The 21,006-nt window shown below is 39.8% G+C and overlaps 3 protein-coding genes and 1 long non-coding RNA gene across 4 annotated transcripts in view; 2 read left to right on the top strand and 2 right to left on the bottom strand.

The window, feature by feature from the left end:
* The first annotated feature begins 4,361 nt into the window (after positions 1-4,361).
* ctsz (cathepsin Z) lies at positions 4,362-7,690 on the top strand. The gene is made up of 6 exons (XM_028575180.1): positions 4,362-4,600; positions 5,335-5,498; positions 5,698-5,877; positions 5,966-6,116; positions 6,302-6,464; positions 6,846-7,690. The coding sequence occupies exons 1-6, from the start codon at positions 4,476-4,478 to the stop codon at positions 6,969-6,971; spliced, it is 909 nt and encodes a 302-aa protein (XP_028430981.1). The 5' UTR covers positions 4,362-4,475; the 3' UTR covers positions 6,972-7,690.
* Positions 7,691-8,191: 501 nt separating this feature from the next.
* Positions 8,192-15,962, bottom strand: nelfcd (negative elongation factor complex member C/D). The gene is made up of 15 exons (XM_028575141.1): positions 15,681-15,962; positions 14,408-14,514; positions 14,105-14,214; positions 13,864-13,973; positions 13,610-13,717; positions 12,679-12,831; positions 11,932-12,062; positions 11,666-11,831; positions 11,448-11,582; positions 11,218-11,357; positions 10,032-10,146; positions 9,850-9,945; positions 9,605-9,745; positions 8,610-8,739; positions 8,192-8,360 (listed from the first exon to the last, which is right to left on the bottom strand). The coding sequence occupies exons 1-15, from the start codon at positions 15,738-15,740 to the stop codon at positions 8,326-8,328; spliced, it is 1,737 nt and encodes a 578-aa protein (XP_028430942.1). The 5' UTR covers positions 15,741-15,962; the 3' UTR covers positions 8,192-8,325.
* On the top strand, positions 15,656-19,678 carry LOC114553816 (uncharacterized). Its single transcript, XR_003692366.1, has 3 exons — positions 15,656-16,073; positions 18,689-18,852; positions 19,160-19,678. It is a non-coding gene; the product is annotated as an uncharacterized LOC114553816 (long non-coding RNA).
* The window catches only part of kdm5ba (lysine demethylase 5Ba), a 21,626-nt gene continuing 17,147 nt past the window's right edge, over positions 16,528-21,006 (bottom strand). Inside the window, exons 20-27 of the mRNA XM_028575120.1 lie at positions 20,590-20,728; positions 20,296-20,475; positions 20,045-20,203; positions 19,139-19,558; positions 18,916-19,006; positions 18,628-18,815; positions 17,737-18,000; positions 16,528-17,623 (exon numbers count right to left, since the gene is read on the bottom strand). Coding sequence (XP_028430921.1) covers positions 17,486-17,623; positions 17,737-18,000; positions 18,628-18,815; positions 18,916-19,006; positions 19,139-19,558; positions 20,045-20,203; positions 20,296-20,475; positions 20,590-20,728 — 1,579 coding nt within the window. The 3' untranslated portion in view covers positions 16,528-17,485. The remainder of the gene's footprint in view (positions 17,624-17,736; positions 18,001-18,627; positions 18,816-18,915; positions 19,007-19,138; positions 19,559-20,044; positions 20,204-20,295; positions 20,476-20,589; positions 20,729-21,006) is intronic.

Raw genomic sequence — 21,006 nt, 5'->3', positions numbered from 1 at the left:
CTGTGGCTGAAAACCCCATCACCAGTTGGCTGGAGGACGTTTTTGGCAAATACAAAGCAATTGTGCTCTCCATGCTTATGTCCGTGGCATTGTTTGTGGGCATATTGGTGTGTTGTGGATGCTGTTCCATCCCTTGTTGTCGCACTCTGGTGAACAGATGGATTGATGTGGCTCTGACCAAAAAAGATCCCGAGAAAGATGCTCCTCCAGCCTACTCCATGCCCCTGTTGGGGATGGAGGATGGTGATGAGACTGATTCGGACAATGATTGAAGTGAATCACCAATTTAATGCTATGCTATATTAATCTTGCTTCTTCTTCCCTTAGTGTGGCCAATTGTTTACCAGTTTGAGGGCAATATAATCCTAAACTTAGTAGTATTCACACCTGAGGTGTGAAAAGGGGGATCTGTAAGAAATACAAATAATCAGTCAAGCTGGCTATGCTTTATGAGGATACAAATCATAGTTGAATTATAGTTGTGTGTTTAGTTGAAGAGCACTGTGACAGCTTAGTCATGCAAAATGAGAAAATGATACTGTTGTACGTGCAGAAAGCAGCACTGTATGACTTATTTATTTATTTGTTTTATTTATTTTATTTTATATCACTCTTTAGGCTGATTTGTAAGATATAGACCCGCCCTACGAAGCAGCTCGATTGGTTGGGGATTGGTCCCATGGATTGGTCAGGGGATAGGACCTGTACATGTAAGCATGGACGCCTGGCCAATAGTAGTGTGTGAAGGCTATTGAAGGGCGGGTCTTACGACCGGAAGCGTGGAAAAGATCGTGCAGTGTCGAGTGTCGTAAACATAGACATATGTCGTAAACATAGACTACAACAGGATTATCATATGCGCATGCGCAGAACGGATCGTATGGGCAGCACCGTTCTCTTAATACATCCATGGGCAGCACGGATCGTGTAACGACAAAGCCCATTGTACTCTATGATTGTACTGCAGAAAATAGTGTGTTGCTATAAAAATGGCAGAGAAAAGGCAATTAACAATGGAAGAAAGACAGACCATCATAACACTTAAGAATGTTGGTCTTTCCTACAGAGAAATTGCGAAGAAAGTCAAGGTGTCAGTGAGTACAGTATTCTTCACCATCAAAAGGCACTTAGAAACTGGGGGGAACTCTGACAGAAAGAGGTCTGGCAGACCCAAAGCCACAACAGAATCAGAAGACAAGTTTCTGAGAGTCAACAGCTTGCGTGATAGGCGGCTCACAGGACAACAGCTTCAGGCACAGCTTAATAGTGGTCGTAATAAGCAAATCTCAGTTTCAACTGTAAAGAGAAGACTCCGAGCTGCAGGGTTGATAGGTCCAGTTGCAGCAAGAAAGCCATTGCTAAGACGTCAGAATAAGAAAAAGAGGCTTGCCTGGGCCAAGAAACATCGTCAATGGACTACTGAAGACTGGAAGAAGGTGTTATGGACTGATGAATCAAAATTTGAAATCTTCGGTTCATCACGCAGGGTTTTTGTACGCCGTCGAGTAGGCGAAAGGATGGTTCCTCAGTGTGTGACATACACAAAACATGGACGAGGAAGCGTAATGGTCTGGGGCTGTTTTGCTGGATCCAGGGTCGGTGATTTGTACAGAGTGAAAGGCACCCTGAACCAAAACGACTACCACAGCATTTTGCAGCGCCATGCAGTACCCTCTGGTATGCGCCTAGTTGGTCAGGGGTTCATCCTACAGCAAGATAATGACCCAAAACATAAGTCCAAGCTATGCCAGAACTACCTTAGCAAAAAAGAACAAGATGGTAAGCTTAAAAACATGGAGTGGCCAGAACAGTCACCAGACTTAAACCCCACTGAGCTGGTTTGGGATGAACTGGACAGAAAAGTGAAAGCAAAGCAACCTACAAGTGCCACACATTTATGGGAACTTCTGCAACAGAGTTGGGAAGAACTTTCTGAAGAATATTTGATTTCCATTGTAGAAAGAATGCCACGAGTGTGTTCAGCTGTTATATCTGCCAAAGGGGGCTATTTTGATGAGTCAAAGATTTAGAATACATTTTGGTTCATAAATTGATTCCATGATTTATTTTTTAACTTAAATTAACAATTATTTATTTGTTCTATTCTTTAATTATTTTAATAAGTACAATAAGACAATGAACTGCATGAATAATTCATGCAGTTCAATGTCTTATTGTCGAAGGCGGCATATATATATATATATATATATATATATATATATATATATATATATATATATATCATAAAACACATTCTCACTTGTGAAATGTTATCCCTTGCTTTTTTCTTTTGTTCGAACATCCATGAGCAGCACAAAAGTCCAGCATATCCATATTGATTATTATTATTTTTTTTTTTTTCCTTCGTTTTCCTTTTTCATTTTCTTTGGGTTTTTTTCTCCTCCATGTCACCTCCGGGGCTCCGTAGAATTTAACATAGGGGAGTACTCACTTTTGTTGCCAGCGGTTTAGACACTAATGGCTGTGTTGAGTTATTTTGAGGTGACAGCACATTTACATTGTTATACAAGCTGTACACTTAATACTTTACATTGTAGCAAAGTGTAATTCCTTCAGTGTTGTCCCATTAAAAGATATAATGAAATATTTACTAAAATGTGAGGGGTGTACTCCCTTTTGTGAGATACTGTACATTAGCCTAGCTCTCAGTTCTGTTTAGATGTTTGATCCCTGTAAACGGTTATAATTGACATCTGTATGATTTTGATGCATATCTTTACTTTTGTAATTGATAAATGTATTTGTTATTTGAAGTATGAACACTTGAATTGAAAATACACTTTAGCCTGGCTATAGCTGTGGCAATCCTGTTGACAGATTTCTTTTGATGCCTGTTGGCTCTCATTACTTGGCTTTCTCAGATCAGCTGAGGTGTGTTGTTATAAATACATTTACCCTGGCTATGTAACATTCAGGAGCTTCTTGCTAAAGTTATTAACTCTTAATAAAAGTACTGAAGCATTTCAAACAACTTTTTTTTTTTTTTTTTTAATTGAATCATCATTTTCCCTACATTTCTTTCTTACTTATAGCTTAGCCTCTTTATGATTTATAGGAAGTACACTGTCATCTACTGTTATTTACATGTAATATAATATGTAATGTAATATAAATGCAGTATCCATGAGCAGGTAGGCCTAATGGGCTATTATTTTATTTACAACACAATATTGAGACAGACTATTTAACTTTAACAAACCAATGAAGAATTAAGATTAAGTGACCATTTTAAAATATGTTTAAGATGTAAAGGTCATCTAAAAGGTAATTGACAATGCAGAGAGTAGATCTGGTGATCTGTAGCTATACATTGACGTGCATCATTACATTAAAAACAACCACCAAAAAACAACATTCAATACATCACTGAAAGAAAAACAACAAAAATAATAACAAGACATAACAACATTCAACACAACACAACACAGGACAACACAGGACCTAGTTTAAATTATTCACAAACTATAACATTGTTCACTAATAATATGACCAAGCAAATGCACACAGAGAACCCCAATGATACTAACAGCATTCATTAAGTATTATCCAATACAGAGTTCTGCTCAGCTAGGAGATGTCCTTTAAGTAATACTTTCAATTGAGGTTTTCTATTTTCTTGAAGAAAGGCATTGTATTCCAATTAATCATGACTCTATATATTACAGTGTTTTTCCCTTTGTTTGTTCTTACTTTAGGTAATGTGAATTTACCCTCCGTATCATGTCTAGTGCTGTAGTCATGTCTATCAGAACCAAGACCAAGTTGCTGATACAACATCCTCGGCTGTTTAGTCACTCAAATATTTAAAATATTTAACCAGAATAAACAGCCATGCATTGCATCAACGCATTGATCAATGCCTGTAAGTACGATAGTTTTCATACACAGCTGTCAAAATCCGAAACATTTCATGGGGGAGAAATGGTCAGACATCCATTATTTTGTTATTCAGCAATGAATTTCAATAAAAACCTGGAAAAAAAATTGAGGTGTTCAAAAACTTTTGACCAGTAGTGTATCTCATACAGAAATCACGTTTTTTAAAACACTATTATATGCTGCATATCTAAACGAGATAAAACTATACAAACAATATGTCAAATTCGAAATATCTATGAATATCTATATGTAGGCCTACCTTTTCCTCATCATTATTATTTATTTTATATTTTATTTTTTCTTGTAATTTCCTTTTTGTTTGTTTTGTTGTTGTAAACGGTATTCTCCTAAATATGTGCCTCAAATTTGATTGTAAAAATAAAAAATAAAAAGTCTTGTGACTCCCTTGTAAACACGTGGGCTGTGATGTCATGGCTGTATTTAAGAGAACGTGATGTCTTGTAACTGGTCATATGACTGAAGTCTCAGCACCGGTTCATCAGCGCTGTTTACCCGCAGACACGAGTCAGCTTTTCGGCTGTCCCTGCTAACTGAGTCTGCTCGGTGTGTTAAAGATGGCTGGGACAGTTTCAGTCGTCCTGTTTTCAGTCCTGCTCTCCGGTGTGAGCGCCGGAGTGTTTTTCAACCAGAAGCAGCCGTGCTATGTCCGCACACCGAGGAGAAACGACTTTGGACTAAAGTAAGTTCAGCACAGCTTTGTGATTTTAAGAATTACAAAGAATCGTAAACTAGTTGCGGGAAAAACCCTTTGTTGTTATCTAACGTTAGCTAACGTTAGCTACACACAGCCGTTAGGTGGCTTCTTGCTGAGGTTATGTTGTTAAGCTGTGTCCGAAATCACGGAGTAGTGAATGAGTAATGACTTCGGACACAGCCTTGTCTGTGTATGTCTCCAAGGCAAGTTAAATTTACACTCAAATGTGACGAATATGCCTTTATATAAGTTTGTCATAACGTTACAATATAGCTAGAGAAAACAAACACAAAACAGTCAGGGGGTATCAAGTAGCTAGGGAGTTTTCGGTTTAATGCCATTCTTGTTTTCTGAGTACAGAAACTAGTGCAGACTTGCAGTAATACAAAACGAAACTAAAGAGAAATATTCAAGTTTAGTCCCCAAAATGTCCTTGTCATCACTATCTAGAAATCACGAGGTTTAGTGAATCACAGGTTGAGGAAGTTAACCGCTGTATAACCTCTTAATACATACATCTATAAACTCCCTACAGCTCAGCTATCAACCCTGAAAGATTATTTAAAACATCTAAAAATATAAATTTCACATTTAGATTTAGTTATTTTTGCGTGCAGTTTACCTCCCAACATTATGTAAATGTTGTAGCCACTAGTGCCGTACATACACATTTTTGCAGCCTGCAGAACTAATGTATCTAATCACCTGTCTGTCCACAGGACCGCTCCTCGTCCTCATGAGTATTTAAACATTTCTGAACTGCCCAAATCATGGGACTGGAGGAACATCAATGGCACCAACTTTGTGAGCACGACCCGCAACCAGCACATTCCCCAGTACTGTGGGTCCTGCTGGGCCCATGGCAGCACCAGCGCCATGGCAGGTATGAATCATTATATAGCTTTCCTATCGGGGACTTTAAAACATGATGAATCATTGTTTGGTGGCAGTGTAGACCAGCAGGTTCTCACATGACTGTTCAGACACATTTTAATAGAGAATGGGAGTTTCACTTCCCCTTTCAACAGAAGTGATTACCAGGAACTGGTTCTGGCATTTCTTTGTGTTTGCTCTCTCACCAGATCGTATCAACATTAAGAGGAATGGAGCGTGGCCATCTGCCTATCTCTCTGTCCAGAATGTGATAGACTGTGGCGATGCCGGCAGTTGCCATGGAGGAGATCACACTGGCGTTTGGGAGTACGCTAACAAACACGGGATCCCAGATGAGACGTGCAACAACTACCAGGCTAAAGACCAGAGTAAGTGTCCTTCAGTGTGCACAAAGTAATGGCTCCAACACTGACCCCTGTCTGAGCTGTAACCTGTTCTGTGTCCCTCTCTCTAAAGAGTGCAAACCCTTCAATGAATGTGGCACCTGCACCACCTTTGGAGTGTGCAATATTGTGAAGAACTACACCCTGTGGAAAGTGGACGATTTTGGAGCTGTCAGCGGGAGGGAGAAGATGATGGCAGAGATCTACGCTAAAGGGCCGATCAGGTTTGCAGTAGACCACTTGCTCCGTTACTTATTTGTTTAACTGCTGGGGAACATTGGCGTTTTGTATATCCACGTCATTATTCCAGAGCAGCTCCACACTATCTGATTTCTGTCATTGTTTCACTTTTACCCAATGGAAGAAAGTAATCTGTGGTGTTTTTTTTTTTTTTTTTTTTTTTCTTCAGCTGTGGGATTATGGCCACAGACAAGCTGGATGCCTACACCGGAGGTCTCTACTCTGAATATCAGGAGGAGGCTTTCATCAACCACATCGTGTCAGTGGCAGGATGGGGAGTGGAGGACGGTGTTGAATACTGGATTGTACGCAACTCCTGGGGAGAACCATGGGTTAGTCTGTCACAAACAATGATCACACAGTCAAAGTAGGAACGGTTTTCTGACAGACGACTTGCAGCGAGTCGTATGACTCATTTTCATTCTGTTTTACAAAAATGTCACTAGACAGCACACTAAAAATTCTAGAAAAAAAAAAAAAAAAAAACCGAGAGACGATAAGCAACCAGCCCCCCCGCTATAGTATTCAATTATCGCTCAACTCGGATTGGTGTTTATAAAATGTCAGAAAATTATGAAAAATGCCAATCACCAGCAAATCGTCACAATTGAGAAGCTGGAACTAGGGAACGTTTGGCTTGAAAAATGATTACGATTCATCGATAATCAAAATAGTTAATGATTCTTCTCTTCCCCCCCCCTCCCCCTCCACAGGGTGAGAAGGGCTGGCTCAGGATCGTGACCAGTGCTTACAAGGGAGGAAGTGGAAGCAAATACAACCTGGCGTTGGAGGAGGACTGCATGTACGGAGACCCAGTTGTCCCCAAAGCCTACCTGTAGAGGAGACCAGCACCCACAGAGTCAGAGGTCGTCACTGTACGCCCACTTAGGTCTTCCTGCCTCGGGCAGAGGGAAACTTTTTATTTGTAAAATATTGAAAAGGGAATAAGTTCAGATTTTTCTTAGATCTATTTTTTACACTTTTAATCAGGGTGTCAAACACTCAGTGCCAAGGTCTTCCAGCTGGATATCAGACCCACTTGAATCAATGCGGAGTATCTGATTTTTCTTTTTTAATCACACTGAAATGGCTGTTTTAATGGTCGGAAACGTATAAATTGAGTGGGAGGAGTGAAACACATCAGTGCAACTAATTTCTGCAAAATTCAAGCATTGCACGCTGAATAGCCATTATAAATACTGAAAAGATGCAAACAATTCTTCAGTTTACATTATCAAGAGGACATTGACAGCTTTCTTAGTTTTAGATTTCATGCATGTCCATGCAAACTGACTCAGCCAAAGAACACAGTGCTTATATGTCCTGAAATGCTCCGACACTGAATGTTTTTATTGTGTGGTGTTAATGTACTGACATTACACTACACCCTGATAGAAAATAGGAAACTAAAATCTACTTTAAAGTGTGCCTTACATGCACTGGCAGTCAATAGATTTATGTAATTTTATTTTTGTTTTTTATGCTTGGCAATGTACACATCAGAAATTGCAATTTTATTGTTTTAAACTGTGCCAATAAACACACCACCTAAAAGTGATTCCTCAAACGTGTCAACGGTTTGTGATGCTGTCAAAATTCAACTAAAGAGCTCTGTGCTATGATGCAGAAAACACGTCTGATGCCGATCTGTACATTCTGTGGGGTTTTAGATCTTCAATTTCACGGAGGTCCGATCAGATAGATGTTAACTTAAACTGTCTGCACTTGAAAGAGAAAATGAACCTCAAGAGACTTCATCTGTTCCCATAATGTATGACGTCTTAATCCATTATGGGGAAATAGTTTTACTGCTGCGCTTTTAAACCTGTTCACAAACTGACATGATTTTGATAATTGTTGATTTTGATTCAAAAATGCAAGAAAGTTCATATTTAAGTGTTTATTTTTAAAACTTGAATCAACATAAAATATAGAAAATCAAATATACAGGTGAAAAAGAAAATGTCGAGCTGCATCTTCAGAGGCTTCTCCTTCGAACCAGTCTGTTTTACGGTCCCATTACTGTACAGCTCAATGACCTTTGTCTTTTTGTTGCTTCAATAGAAACGAATCGTTCACGTGGTCAAACTGAACAGTCCGTATCCGAGCTATGTGCTTCAACATCAAGCAGGGCGTTTTGGTTGTCATGGAGATAACAGATCTTCCAAGAACGTTTTCAGTGTCTCCTCGGCGTCAGTTTATCATGATGAAGTTTGACTTGCAATGAGCTGAAAAACAGAGGGAAATTACCTACAGTCTTGTGCTTCAAGAGGAAGTATACAAATTTAAACACACAACTGTAAATGTTATTTTTTTGCGTTCTAGTTTTACTTTTCACGTTCATGCGTGAAAACCACTTCCTTATTTTTTGTGTACTTTCAAAGCTCTTGTTTGTTGAACGTGGAAGCCCAGACTTCATCAGGATGCTGCACATTTTACTGAGTGTATGGACTTACAAATGTTAGCACGTCACTTACCAATGAACTCTGCAACAGGGTCATGTTCTCCCTCTGTGCGGATCGTTCCGGCGATGCTGTCGTTCTCGAGGATGGGCAGGAAGAGCTGAACAAAGTCGGACGTGTAGGGAGGCGCAATCACATCCAGCACCTATAAATAGATAGATATACTTTATTGATCCCCCCAAGGAGAAATTCAAGATCCCAGTAGCTTAAAAGACATCACACACAACATACACATAAATCATAAACAGGATGATAAAATAACAAATCCACATGAATAATATGGACAATAAAAGAAAAGATACTAAATTAAAAAAAATCCACATGAATGTACTAAAGCATGTATAAGCATCTCATGTTGTGACAGGGCAGGGACTGACAAATATTCAAGTTTAATTGGGTTGTTCTAAGGTCTGCTTCAAAATCCAAGTAACAAATGTTTTCTGGTGGCGTTAAAGGTCTGTTTATGTAATCGATATTTATTAACCAGAGTAAAACAGGCCCGTTTTCAATGATGATCACATTAAATCTGCAATAACTTTTTTTGGCCACTTGGGAGCATTGATCTACACTGTCTATCTACTTTCTTTTTAAGTTGATATGGCGAATGTATTGGCTTATTCACATTATTATCATTCATTTGGAGTTGTGTTTGTGGCCACCTGATTAATTTAAGTCCAATATTCTCTTTTTTTTCAGCAGTTTTTGGTCTCCGGAAGAAAATATCTTTAGAGTCTTTAGCTGCTAAATGCTCGCTAACGTTAAGATGGTTTTAAGTTAACTTATCTCAAATGTATACACTCAATATATTATTCATGGTAGGGGTGGGTAATGTATCTGAAATCAAAACATTTTAGGGCCTTAAATGTATAAAACATAGTTTAAGACTGTCAGGACCTGCAGACCCCCTGGAACTTCTGTGATGGAGGAAAATACTCAAAGTAAACCAGAGGTCATCTCCTTTCCCACGTTTTCTCTCTTTACCACTAATCAAGATCAGAAGCAGCTTTTACCTCAGTCACAAAATATCTGATGAGGGAGATGTCGGTGTTGAGTTTCTCCAGACACTTGCGAATGTAACCAACTACAGGCAGGACGTAGCCACGGCTCAGCAGATGAACCATTCGGTCCAGCAGAGTCTTCTTCAACTCCAGCTGAGGGCGGAGTGGGGGGGTGGGGGGGGAATAAAGCCAACACACAGTCAGTTCCACAGTTACAACATACTGAAATAAGAAGAATTAGAGTATCACAAACAGACCTGCTCCATGACGTCCAGCTGAGAGTGCTCCGTCTCGAAAAGCTTGATGAGCAGCTGGAGGACCTGCGGGTGCAGCAGCTGGTGACACGTACAGATCTGTGTGGAGTGCGCATTCAAGTTTGAATTTAACCACCGTATTAAAGAATAAAAATGTTAAGCTTCATCTGCTAGTGAGGTCATACCTCGTCCAGTAGAGCTAAATGTACCGGGGTGTGGTCTGTCTGCAGCTGGAAGTACCGCGGCTCAGACACTGTCCAGTCCACCCATTTCAAAACTCCCATAGAAACTACTGGAAACCTGAAACACACACACACACAAACACACACACACACACACAAACACCCCCCCACACACACACACACACAGCAGAGATCAGTCAAGTATGAGAAAGACACACACACACACACACACACACACACACACACACACACACACACACACACACACACACACACACACACACACACACACACACACACACACACACACACACACACACACACACACACACACACACACACAGAGCAGAGATCAGTCAAGCGTGAGAAGGGCGGGCCATCGAACCTCAATTCTTCTTGAATACAACCAAAAAGTGTCCATACAAATAGGTATCGAAAACTGACAAGTGCCAAAAGCTGTCACTGAATCCGTAGTCTTCCTTTTTTGAGAAAATATCTGAAATGTTTAAATGATGCCCAGCAATGAGTAACCAAAGTCAATGAAACAATCCCGATGATCATCACAAAAGTCTTCACTCTATTCCCTCCTGGATATGGAAATATCAAAGTTAGATCAAACTTTTATTTCCTGGTCAGTATAACTGGTTAGAACTTCAATGTAAACTTCAATTTAATAATAGTATTTACCTCAGTATTGACGTTCCAATTTAATTGCATTAATACACGTTTTGCCTTTTACGACCATCAACACAGCGACCAGTATAAACCTGCTTTTTATCAAATAGATAGAAGCAGGAAACTGACTTATAACCTCAATAATCATAGTACCGACAGCTTCTGGAGACTTTGGAGACCACTGCATTCCTTCCTGCAGAGACTCTGACTTCACTGTGTTTGGTTTAATCTGTATGTACTTAGCTATTTATTTATTGTACAGTACTAGTTAGTTTGTTATTTTATATATATTTATACTTCTTGCAGTGTCTGCTGTTCGTTTTGGGTGTGATTTTTCTGTTGTATGTTTTTGTGTATATATATATATATATATATATATATATATAAAGTATATATACTTTTTTCTGTTGTTGATGTGTCTGTTAAACTCAAATCAATAAAAAAAATAAAAAATAAATCAATAAATAAATAAGTTGCAGGCTTTGGAGGAATGAGATCTTGGTCGTCTACTCACCGGATGCACTGGTACAAAGTGCCGAGTTCAGCCACCAGCTCTGTGGCTCCTTTGTTCTCATTGCAGCACAGATTGTGCACAGTCTCTATGGCCTTGGAGGTCGACTTCAGCTCATCTTTGTTGATGTTGACTCGCTTGTTCTGAAGTTGAACAGAAAGAAAAATGTAAACCAACTACTCTAAACCAGTTACTCCGTTACTAATACACAAATTCATCCCTGTTTTCTGTACCTTTTTCCACGTTTCAACCACACTGGCAGCGTAGGCCAAAATGTGGATGTATTTGTGTTTATGGTCTTGGTTAATCTTTGATCCGGGCTTAAACAGTGACTGCATGAACAGGTCCAGAAAGGCAGGCACTCTGATCTAAAGACGAGAAAGATTTATATTTCAGCACCTTAACAAGCATGTAGTTGATAGAAACAGGGTCAAAGACGCTTCGTCTTTACCAGCTCCACAGGAGGCGGGTCCATGCTGCTGAACATCTTGAAGAGAACTGTGATATCTGCAGGATTCAGGGCTCCTTTAGACAACATGGCACCCAGCGCCTGGCAGGCTCGAGGGTAGGCGGCTGCTGTGCCGAGCGCGAGGGTTATCTGACTGGCATCGTGACCTCTGTGATATAAACCAGAAACACACAATCAATATCATGCTGATTTTAATGGATTCCTGGTTGAGGTCAGGGTGATATTCTGATGAAAAAGAGAGAAGTCACCTCTCATGCGCTGACTTCTGCACCTCCTGGCCGATCCTACGAACAGCTGAACCGCCCTGTTCCTCTTGAGACAGGATGGACATCATCGCCTGGGCAAAGAGGTAGGTGTGCTCGCCATGACACACCATCTTCTACACGAGAGAGGAGGGAACACCTCAGCATGCAGCAAAGAGTGGAACAGAAGAGCACCACATGTACTGACTGACGTTTAAACAATGTGTTGTTAATATAACACAGCTTGTTATTTTTATTCTGGACTGACCTCTCACTTCATAAGGCAAGGAGGTAAATAATCTATGGGAAATAATCCTTTAGACTATAAAATGTATTAAGAAGAGGGAAGAACATCACAGTTTGTAGAGGACTTCTTGCTGGTTTCAGTTACAATCCAAAATTCATAGATATTCAATTTACAACGATGATGATACTCTTTTTGAAGAGCGGGAGTCAGTGCATGTTTGTCAGTTTTGCTTGATAAATAAATTAAAACAATTCATTATCAAAATAGTTGATTTAAATATTAACCGGTTTAGCACTAAAATCAGGGTTTTAAAATGTCAATTGTGTATTTAAAGAACTGCAAGGTACAATACAAAAGGATGTATTAATATGAATATTTGAAAACATGAAAACAGATTTTAAAAATATAATTTACGAAACACTCACTGTAAAAATAATTGGTAAATGGAGATGGCACTTAATTTCATAGCACCATGGTTAATTAAACATAGAAGCTAACAGGCTCACAGCAAATTCTGGCAGGTTCTTCTCCAGGTTTTCTTCTCCTCCATCCAGCAGCGTGGCTAACGATGTCCTCAACACCCGGGAGAAAACTTCCAGCTGCTGACATGCTGTGGACACGCTGGTGATCTCACCCTGATAACCTGCGTCTGAAATGAGCTAAACACACACAAAACATACTGTATGTTCATCTTTTGGAATGTAAAAAGTGAACAAAGCAAAAAAAAACTGCTCAACTTCACAAAACTTAAAAGAGGCATTGCTAATAACAGTATGGATGTGGATGGTTGGAGTGATAACTAGCTGGACCAAGCGGTTTTTATTTTTATTTTATTTGTTTATTTTTTATAAATAATATAACATTCTCTTAATGCCTGTAGTGTGCCATCTGTACTATACGGTGTTGAGATAAACAATGGCGGTATGTTTTTCATGTAAGCATACACCTATGGATGTATGGACTTATGACAGCTGGTAGTGGATACTACAGCTACTACATTTGATCCTTGGTCTTTTTTCTGTTTTATGTTATGTGCCTTGTACTGTTTTTGTCTGTAAAATGTAGAAACATTTCAAGAAATACATGGTTTAAAAAAAAAAAAAAAAAAAAAAAAAAAAAAAAAAAAAAAAAAAAAAGAGGCATTGCCAGTTCTACGTATTAATCTTTCATTGTATTGAACTTTCAATTATTTGGATTCATAAATTCATCATTTATTGTTTAGGCTGTAAAATGTCAAAAATAATTGCCAACATCAATTTTTTTCTAGGAAAAAAAAACCCTTTTCCTTCCCTTTATTCTTACTTTTACAGCACATGTTGGTGACTTTAACGCTTCAAATTGACTGCCTCCACTCTTAAGCATTATTACATGTCCTAAACTTCTGGACCAGGAACTGCTTTACTACTACCAGTACTGCTACTACCACCCCCACTGTACCTTCACAGTGAAGTTGAGCATCAGGCAGTCTGGGTGAGCCTCTGCCAGCTTATAGAAAAGATCTCTCCACGTAGTGTGTGCTATCATCTGTTCGAGCCAAGCAGGAGTCTGAAAACACAAGAGACTGTATTGCTTTGGTTCATAATACCTTCAACTACATGTAGCCATGACAACTAAATCTTTTTGCACATGCTGTCCAGGATTTGTGATCATTTGTATTCGTAAAATTACAACCAAGTGTTCAGAAATCTCACTTCTCCCTCGACAGTGAAAATGGAATCAGCTTTTTGGGGGTCAAAGTGTTTTATCAGGAGACTCTTGAGGTGATTTTCTACTCGCTCTTGGACCTGAGCAGGCTCTACACCTGTAGTCAAAATAAAGAAATTACAGATTAATGAACGGGCGTCAATGAGGCACAAGGTAACAGTCGGAGGAGGAAGGGGCACAGCCTGCTAGTTCCGAAAACATTGCAGGATCTTGTAGTCTGCTACCTACCCATCTGGATGAGCCACTCTGCCAGCAAATTTACTGTCTGAGCCACAGCGGAGTAGTTTTCAGAGAGAAGCTGGATGACGTGTTCTGGGGAGCCACCTGATTGGAAATACCTGAAAAAAATATGGTTTCTATGATTACATTCTCAGTGGGTCTTTAGGATTCATGTGTGCTCTCGCATTGGTCAAAACACTAGTCTTCCTGTGCAGTGTGCACTTATTTTGTTTTCTCGTTGTTATTTAGAAATGTTGCTAATTGGGATGAATGGTGATAAGCTTGTGTTTGGATGAGAAAACAGGTGCTTACGTTTTTAGGGTGTTGAAGATGGCAGGCTCCATGATGTAATCCCTGCTGGAGAATTTCTGAAGACAATCTTCCTGGATTTTCCCATCATTTTCCCCTTCCACATAATCCTCCAGAAAGGAACATTGATACATGTGTTTATGCTTCTGCAATAGCTCTCCTGTCTTTATTAAATCTCAATTCTCTTTATCTCTTTTGCATACAGTAACATGTATAGAGTGACAACAACATTGAGAGGGCAGAGGAGGATTGACTAGTGCCACAGAAGAGAACAAACACAATGAACAACATTTTCATGACACTATCGGAAGTATGTGACTGATTGAGCATCATCAGATTTAAAGCACAATAAAATGTAAATGAGAGCCAGTTTAATAGCGAGGTAAAAGAGACTTTCCATATGGGGTCCTTCTTCCGGTCTTTCCTCGTTGAATACGTGTGTGAATAATAATAATAACAATAATAATAATAATAATAATAATAATACACTTCCTTTGGTGGAAGTGTTCTTTTCAAAATCGGTTTGGCTGAAAAAATAGTTTTTCTTATCATACTATGATTTTAGACTTGAAGACTTTAGACCAATCAGAACAAATGTTGTGGCATTTTTGCTTGTCATACTAGTTTTTAGGGGTCGTGTCTATGGATGTATTAAAATGATAGACAGTATATAAGGAGATTAAAATGGTAAGGGATGGTAACCTATTATTTGCGAATGTCTCGCGAGATGGCTATGGTTAGGAGAGGTCGTCGTGTAGCGAATCTCGCGAGAGCTTTCGCAAATTTTAAACTGGAGTTCTAGACACGAACGTCTTTGAGCACAAATGGGTTAATAAACATAGCTATGTGTTATCGAGCAACTGATGAAGCTTCTGCTGGAAGAAAGACCTTCAAAGCTTCATCTAAACAACCTACTGCCATTTAATGGTACGGGCAATAATTACAAAAACAAAATGCCGTGACAGAGATAAAAGAAAATGGTTAAATGGTATATTCAAGTGAGCTGAGTAACAGTTAACTTGCATGTCCACTCGCTGTAACGTTAGTTAGCCTTTAGCTGGCTAACGGAGCCGCTGCGAGTTAAATCCATGCAGAACATCTTATCGGTGCAGTTGTGTGGACACATCTGTCACTCTGTTAGCTGACCGTTAATGCAGCGTTGTCACAACAAACCAGCAGCTTGTGTAGTAGTTGTAGCTGCAGCTAAGACAATGCTGCTTAGCTAGCTAGCTAGCTAGCTAAACTAACTCTGCACAGCAACAAGTCGTCATCTCACCATGGGACCCTCCCCCGTGCCTTCCCAGTCTCCACCGCCGCTGTAATATTCCTCGTCCATGATGACAGGAGAGAAGTAGCGTTGAACTAGCTAGCTACAATAACCCTGCTGTACGTTTTAAATCTTGACGCGACTTTGTTTTCCGAATGATGATGCTGGAAGCAGCTAGCCTGTTTAGCTAGCAAGCTAACAACAACAGGAAAGAAAATGGCGAGTCGGTGAACGGCAGGCCACGCCCCTCGCTTTAATCGCTGGTGTTATTATTCCCTGAGTATTGTCGGTCAGGAAAAGCCAGCGTGATAAACAGACCGACGAGAATTACATTTACAGCTACTGTACTGGAAAATAAAATATGTCAAGGGTTATATGGAATTTAAAAATCTCCAACATGAGGTGGGTGAGACGGCTCAGGATGTGAAAATCAGTTTCCTTTTGTGTTTGCATAAATTACCGAAACTTAAACTGAGTGTGAGCAAAAAGTGAGTATTTGTGCACATTTGAGCATTTTGAAATTTTTAATCTGCATTTAACCCATTCTATAGGCCTACATAGAAGCAATGGGCAGCCAAAGCTGCCCAGGAACATTATGAGAATATGTGTTGTGGGAATTTTAAAAAAAAGATTCTGTGTATTGTATTACCTGACAAATATTTAATTCCCCCTATACACATACAGACACAATGGTTTCCTTTCTGTTTTGAGTTCCTGAAATAGACAATTTCAGTTCCCCTTTTACAGATAGTAGGAATAACTGTCAGAGGAATTTAAAATCAACCCACCAAAATGTACTGCAGGAAACAAATACATTTTTTGACTTGTATGGCATTTAGCAGGCAGAGTCCAGGCATATGGGAACAAACAATTTTTTATTTTATAATGCAAACTGCAACATATGAATTATATTATTTACCCAAAGGAGCAGAAAAAGGTCATATACCTGTGGCAAATACATCACACAGTCTGTGTTAAATCTAAGTCCAACACAATATTTTCATCTAAACCATAAAGGGAAAAGCCACCCTAAAACAAAATGTACATTCCTTTGATGTCGGACAGTTCATTCTTATTTTGTGAACATAATCAAGTCTCACCCAACGCCAAGACTCTCGTTTTTCCTCCACAGACAGCGCAAAAGGGAACCAGACTTTATATCAAAGTCAGTGATTTGATACGGGATATTGGCAAATATTATTCAGGATCAACAAGCTCAGACATACAGTTGCAGCTCTTTCGGGTTTCTGATTCAAGTTCTGTTCACAAATTTATATTGAACTGTATAATATCATAGGATTCATAAAGTGAATTCATCAGGGTTTTTGCTTTTAGAAGGCATTCTATCAAAGGATTTCTAAGCACGAACATAGCTCAGTGGAACACTGAACCTCAATCAGTTCAGTTATTGCTTAGATAAATAATATTTACTCTACAAGAGAAAGAAGTTTCACATTGTTCAGATGTAAAAAAAAAAAAAAAGCAGTTCTAAAATGTGTTGTCAAATTGACTTTTTTTTGGTTGAAAAATCCCTGCGCTGTTGAAACATTTCGCCATTTTGTACATCTGCATCAAGTCTTGGAAAGTTTCAGAAAGGATTAATTGATTGGCTGAAAAACCAGCCACGTGACAAAAACAGTGACAGAAGTCTTTTGTAACTCTGGAAAAAAAACAGTAAGTAGCACCATGTTCGCTAAGGGCAAGCCAGAAGGTAAAGGGGGAGAAGCCACATGAGCACACAGAGTTCAGGTGTGCACTTAAGTGCTGCGGCTTGCAACAAAAACTGCAGATCCTTCAAAGTCACTTTTTGGTCTTCATTCTCCTCCGTCGTAGTCTGGCTGTGTGCAGCTTATGCAAATATAGTCCTCCAACTCTGCTCGCTCAGCAGACAGTCCGACACAGACCTGGTGGAACCACTGATTGCAGCTACCGTCACATTGGACCCAGTTAACCTGAAAAGCAGTAAGATGAAAAAAAAAAAAAAAAAAAAACATTACCAAAACAAAATCAGTTAAAACTCCTGCCATTAAAAGTAGTATATCTGGTAGACTGATATAAAACAAACCTCGTCGCCCTCTGGCTCTCTGCACCATGGTGCAGCACACAATGAGTAGTCCTCCTCGGAATCTGAAGCAGCGGGGTCAGACACCGGGTGTGTGGGAGAACAAGTCCGCTTGGTTTCTTCGCTCCTCTCTTTCCTCTTCTTAGACTTCTTTTTGCGGCACTTCTTGGCCTTCTCGCTGTGCTGCGAGTCGGAGCTGTCCTTACGTCGCTTGGTCCTTTTGCTCGGACCGTTCCCTGTCTCCTTTTTGACACTGGACACTCCATTCTGTGTCAAGACAAAAATGTTACAATACATATACCAAAAAGTAGTGATTTTACAGTACAGGCCAAAAGTTTGGACACACCTTCTCATTCAATGTGTTTCCTTTTATTTTCATGACTATTTACATTGTAGATTCTCACTGAAGGCATCAAAACTATGAATGAACACATATGGAATTATGTACTTAACAAAAAAGTGAAACTGAAAACATGTCTTATATTTTAGATTCTTCAAAGTAGCCACCCTTTGCTTTTTTGATAACTCTGCAAACCCTTGGTTTTCTCTCAATGAGCTTCATGAGGTAGTCACCTGAAACGGTTTTCACTTCACAGGTGTGCCTTGTCAGAGTTAATTAGTGGAATTTTTTCCCTTATTAATAAAAAAAAGCAAAGGGTGGCTACTTTGAAGAATCTAAAATATAAGACATGTTTTCAGTTATTTCACACTTTTTTGTTAAGTACATAATTCCATGTGTGTTCATTCATAGTTTTGATGCCCTCAGTGAGAATCTACAATGTAAATAGTCATGAAAATAAAAAGGAAACGCATTGAATGAGAAGGTGTGTCCAAACTTTTGGCCTGTACTGTATATCAACTGTGATTGAGAATATGATCTACATTTGTCATTACCCTGTTGTGGTGGGGGCTCCCTCTCTGAGACTGTTGGTCCTGTTCTGCGTTGTTCTCACAGGGGGCACTATGCGAGAGCAGGGGGGCCAGTTTGGACAGCAGGTATCTGTACAGCTGCTCGGTTTCAGGCAGAGTGACCTGCAGCAGGAATCCCTCCACCATCAGCTCCTCCAGCTCAGGACCGAGACCTGGGACAAATATGATGAGCAGCAGAGAGTTCAGGAGGTGAAATTTAAAAAAAAAGAAAAAAGAAAAAAAATGCAAAGTGCTTAAAGCTTTAAAACTTACCCTCGAGTGGAACAGACTGGTGTTCTGTATGAAAATATGAACCGTTTATTTCCTGAGTCAGATGTGAAGATATTCCAGGTCCAACTCTCCCCTGAAACAAAAAACAAATCAACTTTAGTACGCTTGACCGTGATCGGTGCGTCTACAACGCTAATGTCAAACATCAAGAGACTCATTTATTCAACTCTATTTACACAGAGTTATAAAATGTGTTTCCACTGACCATCTTTGATACTTTCTCCAGCACCCCCTCTGTGCAGGCCTGTTGAACTCTGTGCTGCCATCGCACCGTCCTCTCGATGAGGAAACGCAGGGCATCCCCTTCTGGCAGCCGAACCCTAATCCTCTGCAGTGAAGCCAACAGGGGCAGGACCTTGTCCAGAGGGGGTTTCCTCGACCGATGGCAAAGTGGGCAAAGCCAGGCTTGGCCGTACCCGAGGTCTGCTGTTGTTGTAACGCAGCCGCAGTGGAAAACGTCTCGACAAAGCTCACACTGCATCATGGCACCCGAAGGGGCCTTTTGGCAAACGCAAACACTAAGTGCACTGCAGTTTTCAGCAGGAACAAGCTTGGACTCATTTGAAGTACGCAGAGCCAACAAGATCTCCATCTCCCTCTGGCGGACCTCAGCAAGAGTGGCCATCTGTTAGGTAAGAAAATTGTACTTAATAAATATATGTGTGTGTGTGTGTGTGTGTGTGTGTGTGTGTGTGTGTGTGTGGTGTGTGTGTTGCCATATAGGATAAATAAGGGCCATTTTGGATAAATTAAGGAATTTTGTTTTTTGTGTGTATTTTGAGCCCCTTTATTAACTGTGAAAGTCTCACTGAAGTGTGGTAGGCATTTCAATGAGCAGACTCAAGTTTAAAAAATAAAAAAAATAAAAATAAAAACACTTTTGCAGCACTTCAACTTAAGTCTTAATCAAGTTGGATTTTAGGAAAGTAGTTTCTTGCAAATTTAGAACAAATGTAAAATTGTTAACACAAGATGACACATGCAGTTATTTGCAATCATGAGAAATGTTAAATCACAATTTAAAAGTTTTTTATGCAACCCTAATTATACTGTAACACAACTGTACTGAGAAAAAAATAAAAGGATAAAAAACTACACTAGCTACACTCACAGCAGAGGCAGAGTCCTTGCTCTCAGAGAGCACTCGCTCTACGTCACACAGAGACTCCAGTTTTGTTGAAGATTTTTTACTGATCTGTGTAGCTTCTTTTGCTTTTTTAGGTCTTGACTTTTGATGCACGGCCCCTACATCACATCTCGGACAAAGCACCTGAAAACATAAAAGCAAAAACACACTTTATTGGTCCTGTCATATTTGAAAAAACAGCTTTGAAATGAGCACACCTACTAATATCTGTTTACCTCCAGGAGAGAGAAAGGAGAATTTTTCAGCAGGAACGTCTTCGCTGCGCTCTCCTTCCAGGTCTGAACATCACTGACGAGGGCCTCCAGTCGACTCAGCGGGTCGAGCCTCACCGGGATGCTCTCTGCTCTGAGAAGCAGCTCAGCGAGGCTGTCCAGCACAGGAATGCGTCCCCCGAGCTGCAAGCATGCACGCACAAGATTTAGACTCAAACTCAACCATCTCCAACCATGTCAGGCCAAGTTTTAAGTGCGGAGAACATTCAGCATGGCTTAAGTTGAAATATATTTCACCTGAACTGCTTCGGCCTCATGGAGCCATTTCTTGGCCTTGGTGATGACATCCTTCAGCTGCAGGCAGTTGGGCAGATAGGCAGGGATGTTTTCTACTTCCTGTAGAGCGGCGTTGAGTGTAGCTATGCTGTGATATGGCCTGTGAAGGAAAAATGGGCTTTAGTTAATACTAGGGATGCACCGAATCCAGATTTTTGGGGTTTGGCCGGATACCAAATCCACTAGTTAAGATTCTGCCGAATCTGAAACAAAATACTGAATCCTACTCCCATCCTCAGTCCATTAACACAGTAAACACATTAATGAAGTAAACAACGTCCACAGCAGTGCATTTTTCATTTTATTTTATCTGTAAAACAAAAAAACGAATAGGCAACATTATGCCAGGAAGACAAGTGGGAAAAACTATTTTTACAA

Source organism: Perca flavescens, chromosome 4, assembly GCF_004354835.1.
Source record: "Perca flavescens isolate YP-PL-M2 chromosome 4, PFLA_1.0, whole genome shotgun sequence".
NCBI classification, from domain to species: Eukaryota; Metazoa; Chordata; class Actinopteri; order Perciformes; family Percidae; genus Perca; species Perca flavescens.
This window is presented reverse-complemented; position numbering and strand designations above follow the sequence as displayed.

Coding starts and splice junctions, on each gene's coding strand:
- ctsz (XM_028575180.1), top strand. CDS start 4,476: ATGGCTGGGACAGTTTCAGTCGTCCTGTTTTCAGTCCTGCTCTCCGGT. Junction 5,878..5,965: donor CTACCAGGCTAAAGACCAGA/GTAAGTGTCCTT, acceptor CTCTCTCTAAAG/AGTGCAAACCCTTCAATGAA. Junction 6,117..6,301: donor TACGCTAAAGGGCCGATCAG/GTTTGCAGTAGA, acceptor TTTTTTCTTCAG/CTGTGGGATTATGGCCACAG.
- nelfcd (XM_028575141.1), bottom strand. CDS start 15,740: ATGGACGAGGAATATTACAGCGGCGGTGGAGACTGGGAAGGCACGGGG. Junction 12,063..12,678: donor AGAACCTGCCAGAATTTGCT/GTGAGCCTGTTA, acceptor TCTCTCGTGTAG/AAGATGGTGTGTCATGGCGA. Junction 11,358..11,447: donor TGGTTGAAACGTGGAAAAAG/GTACAGAAAACA, acceptor GTTCAACTTCAG/AACAAGCGAGTCAACATCAA.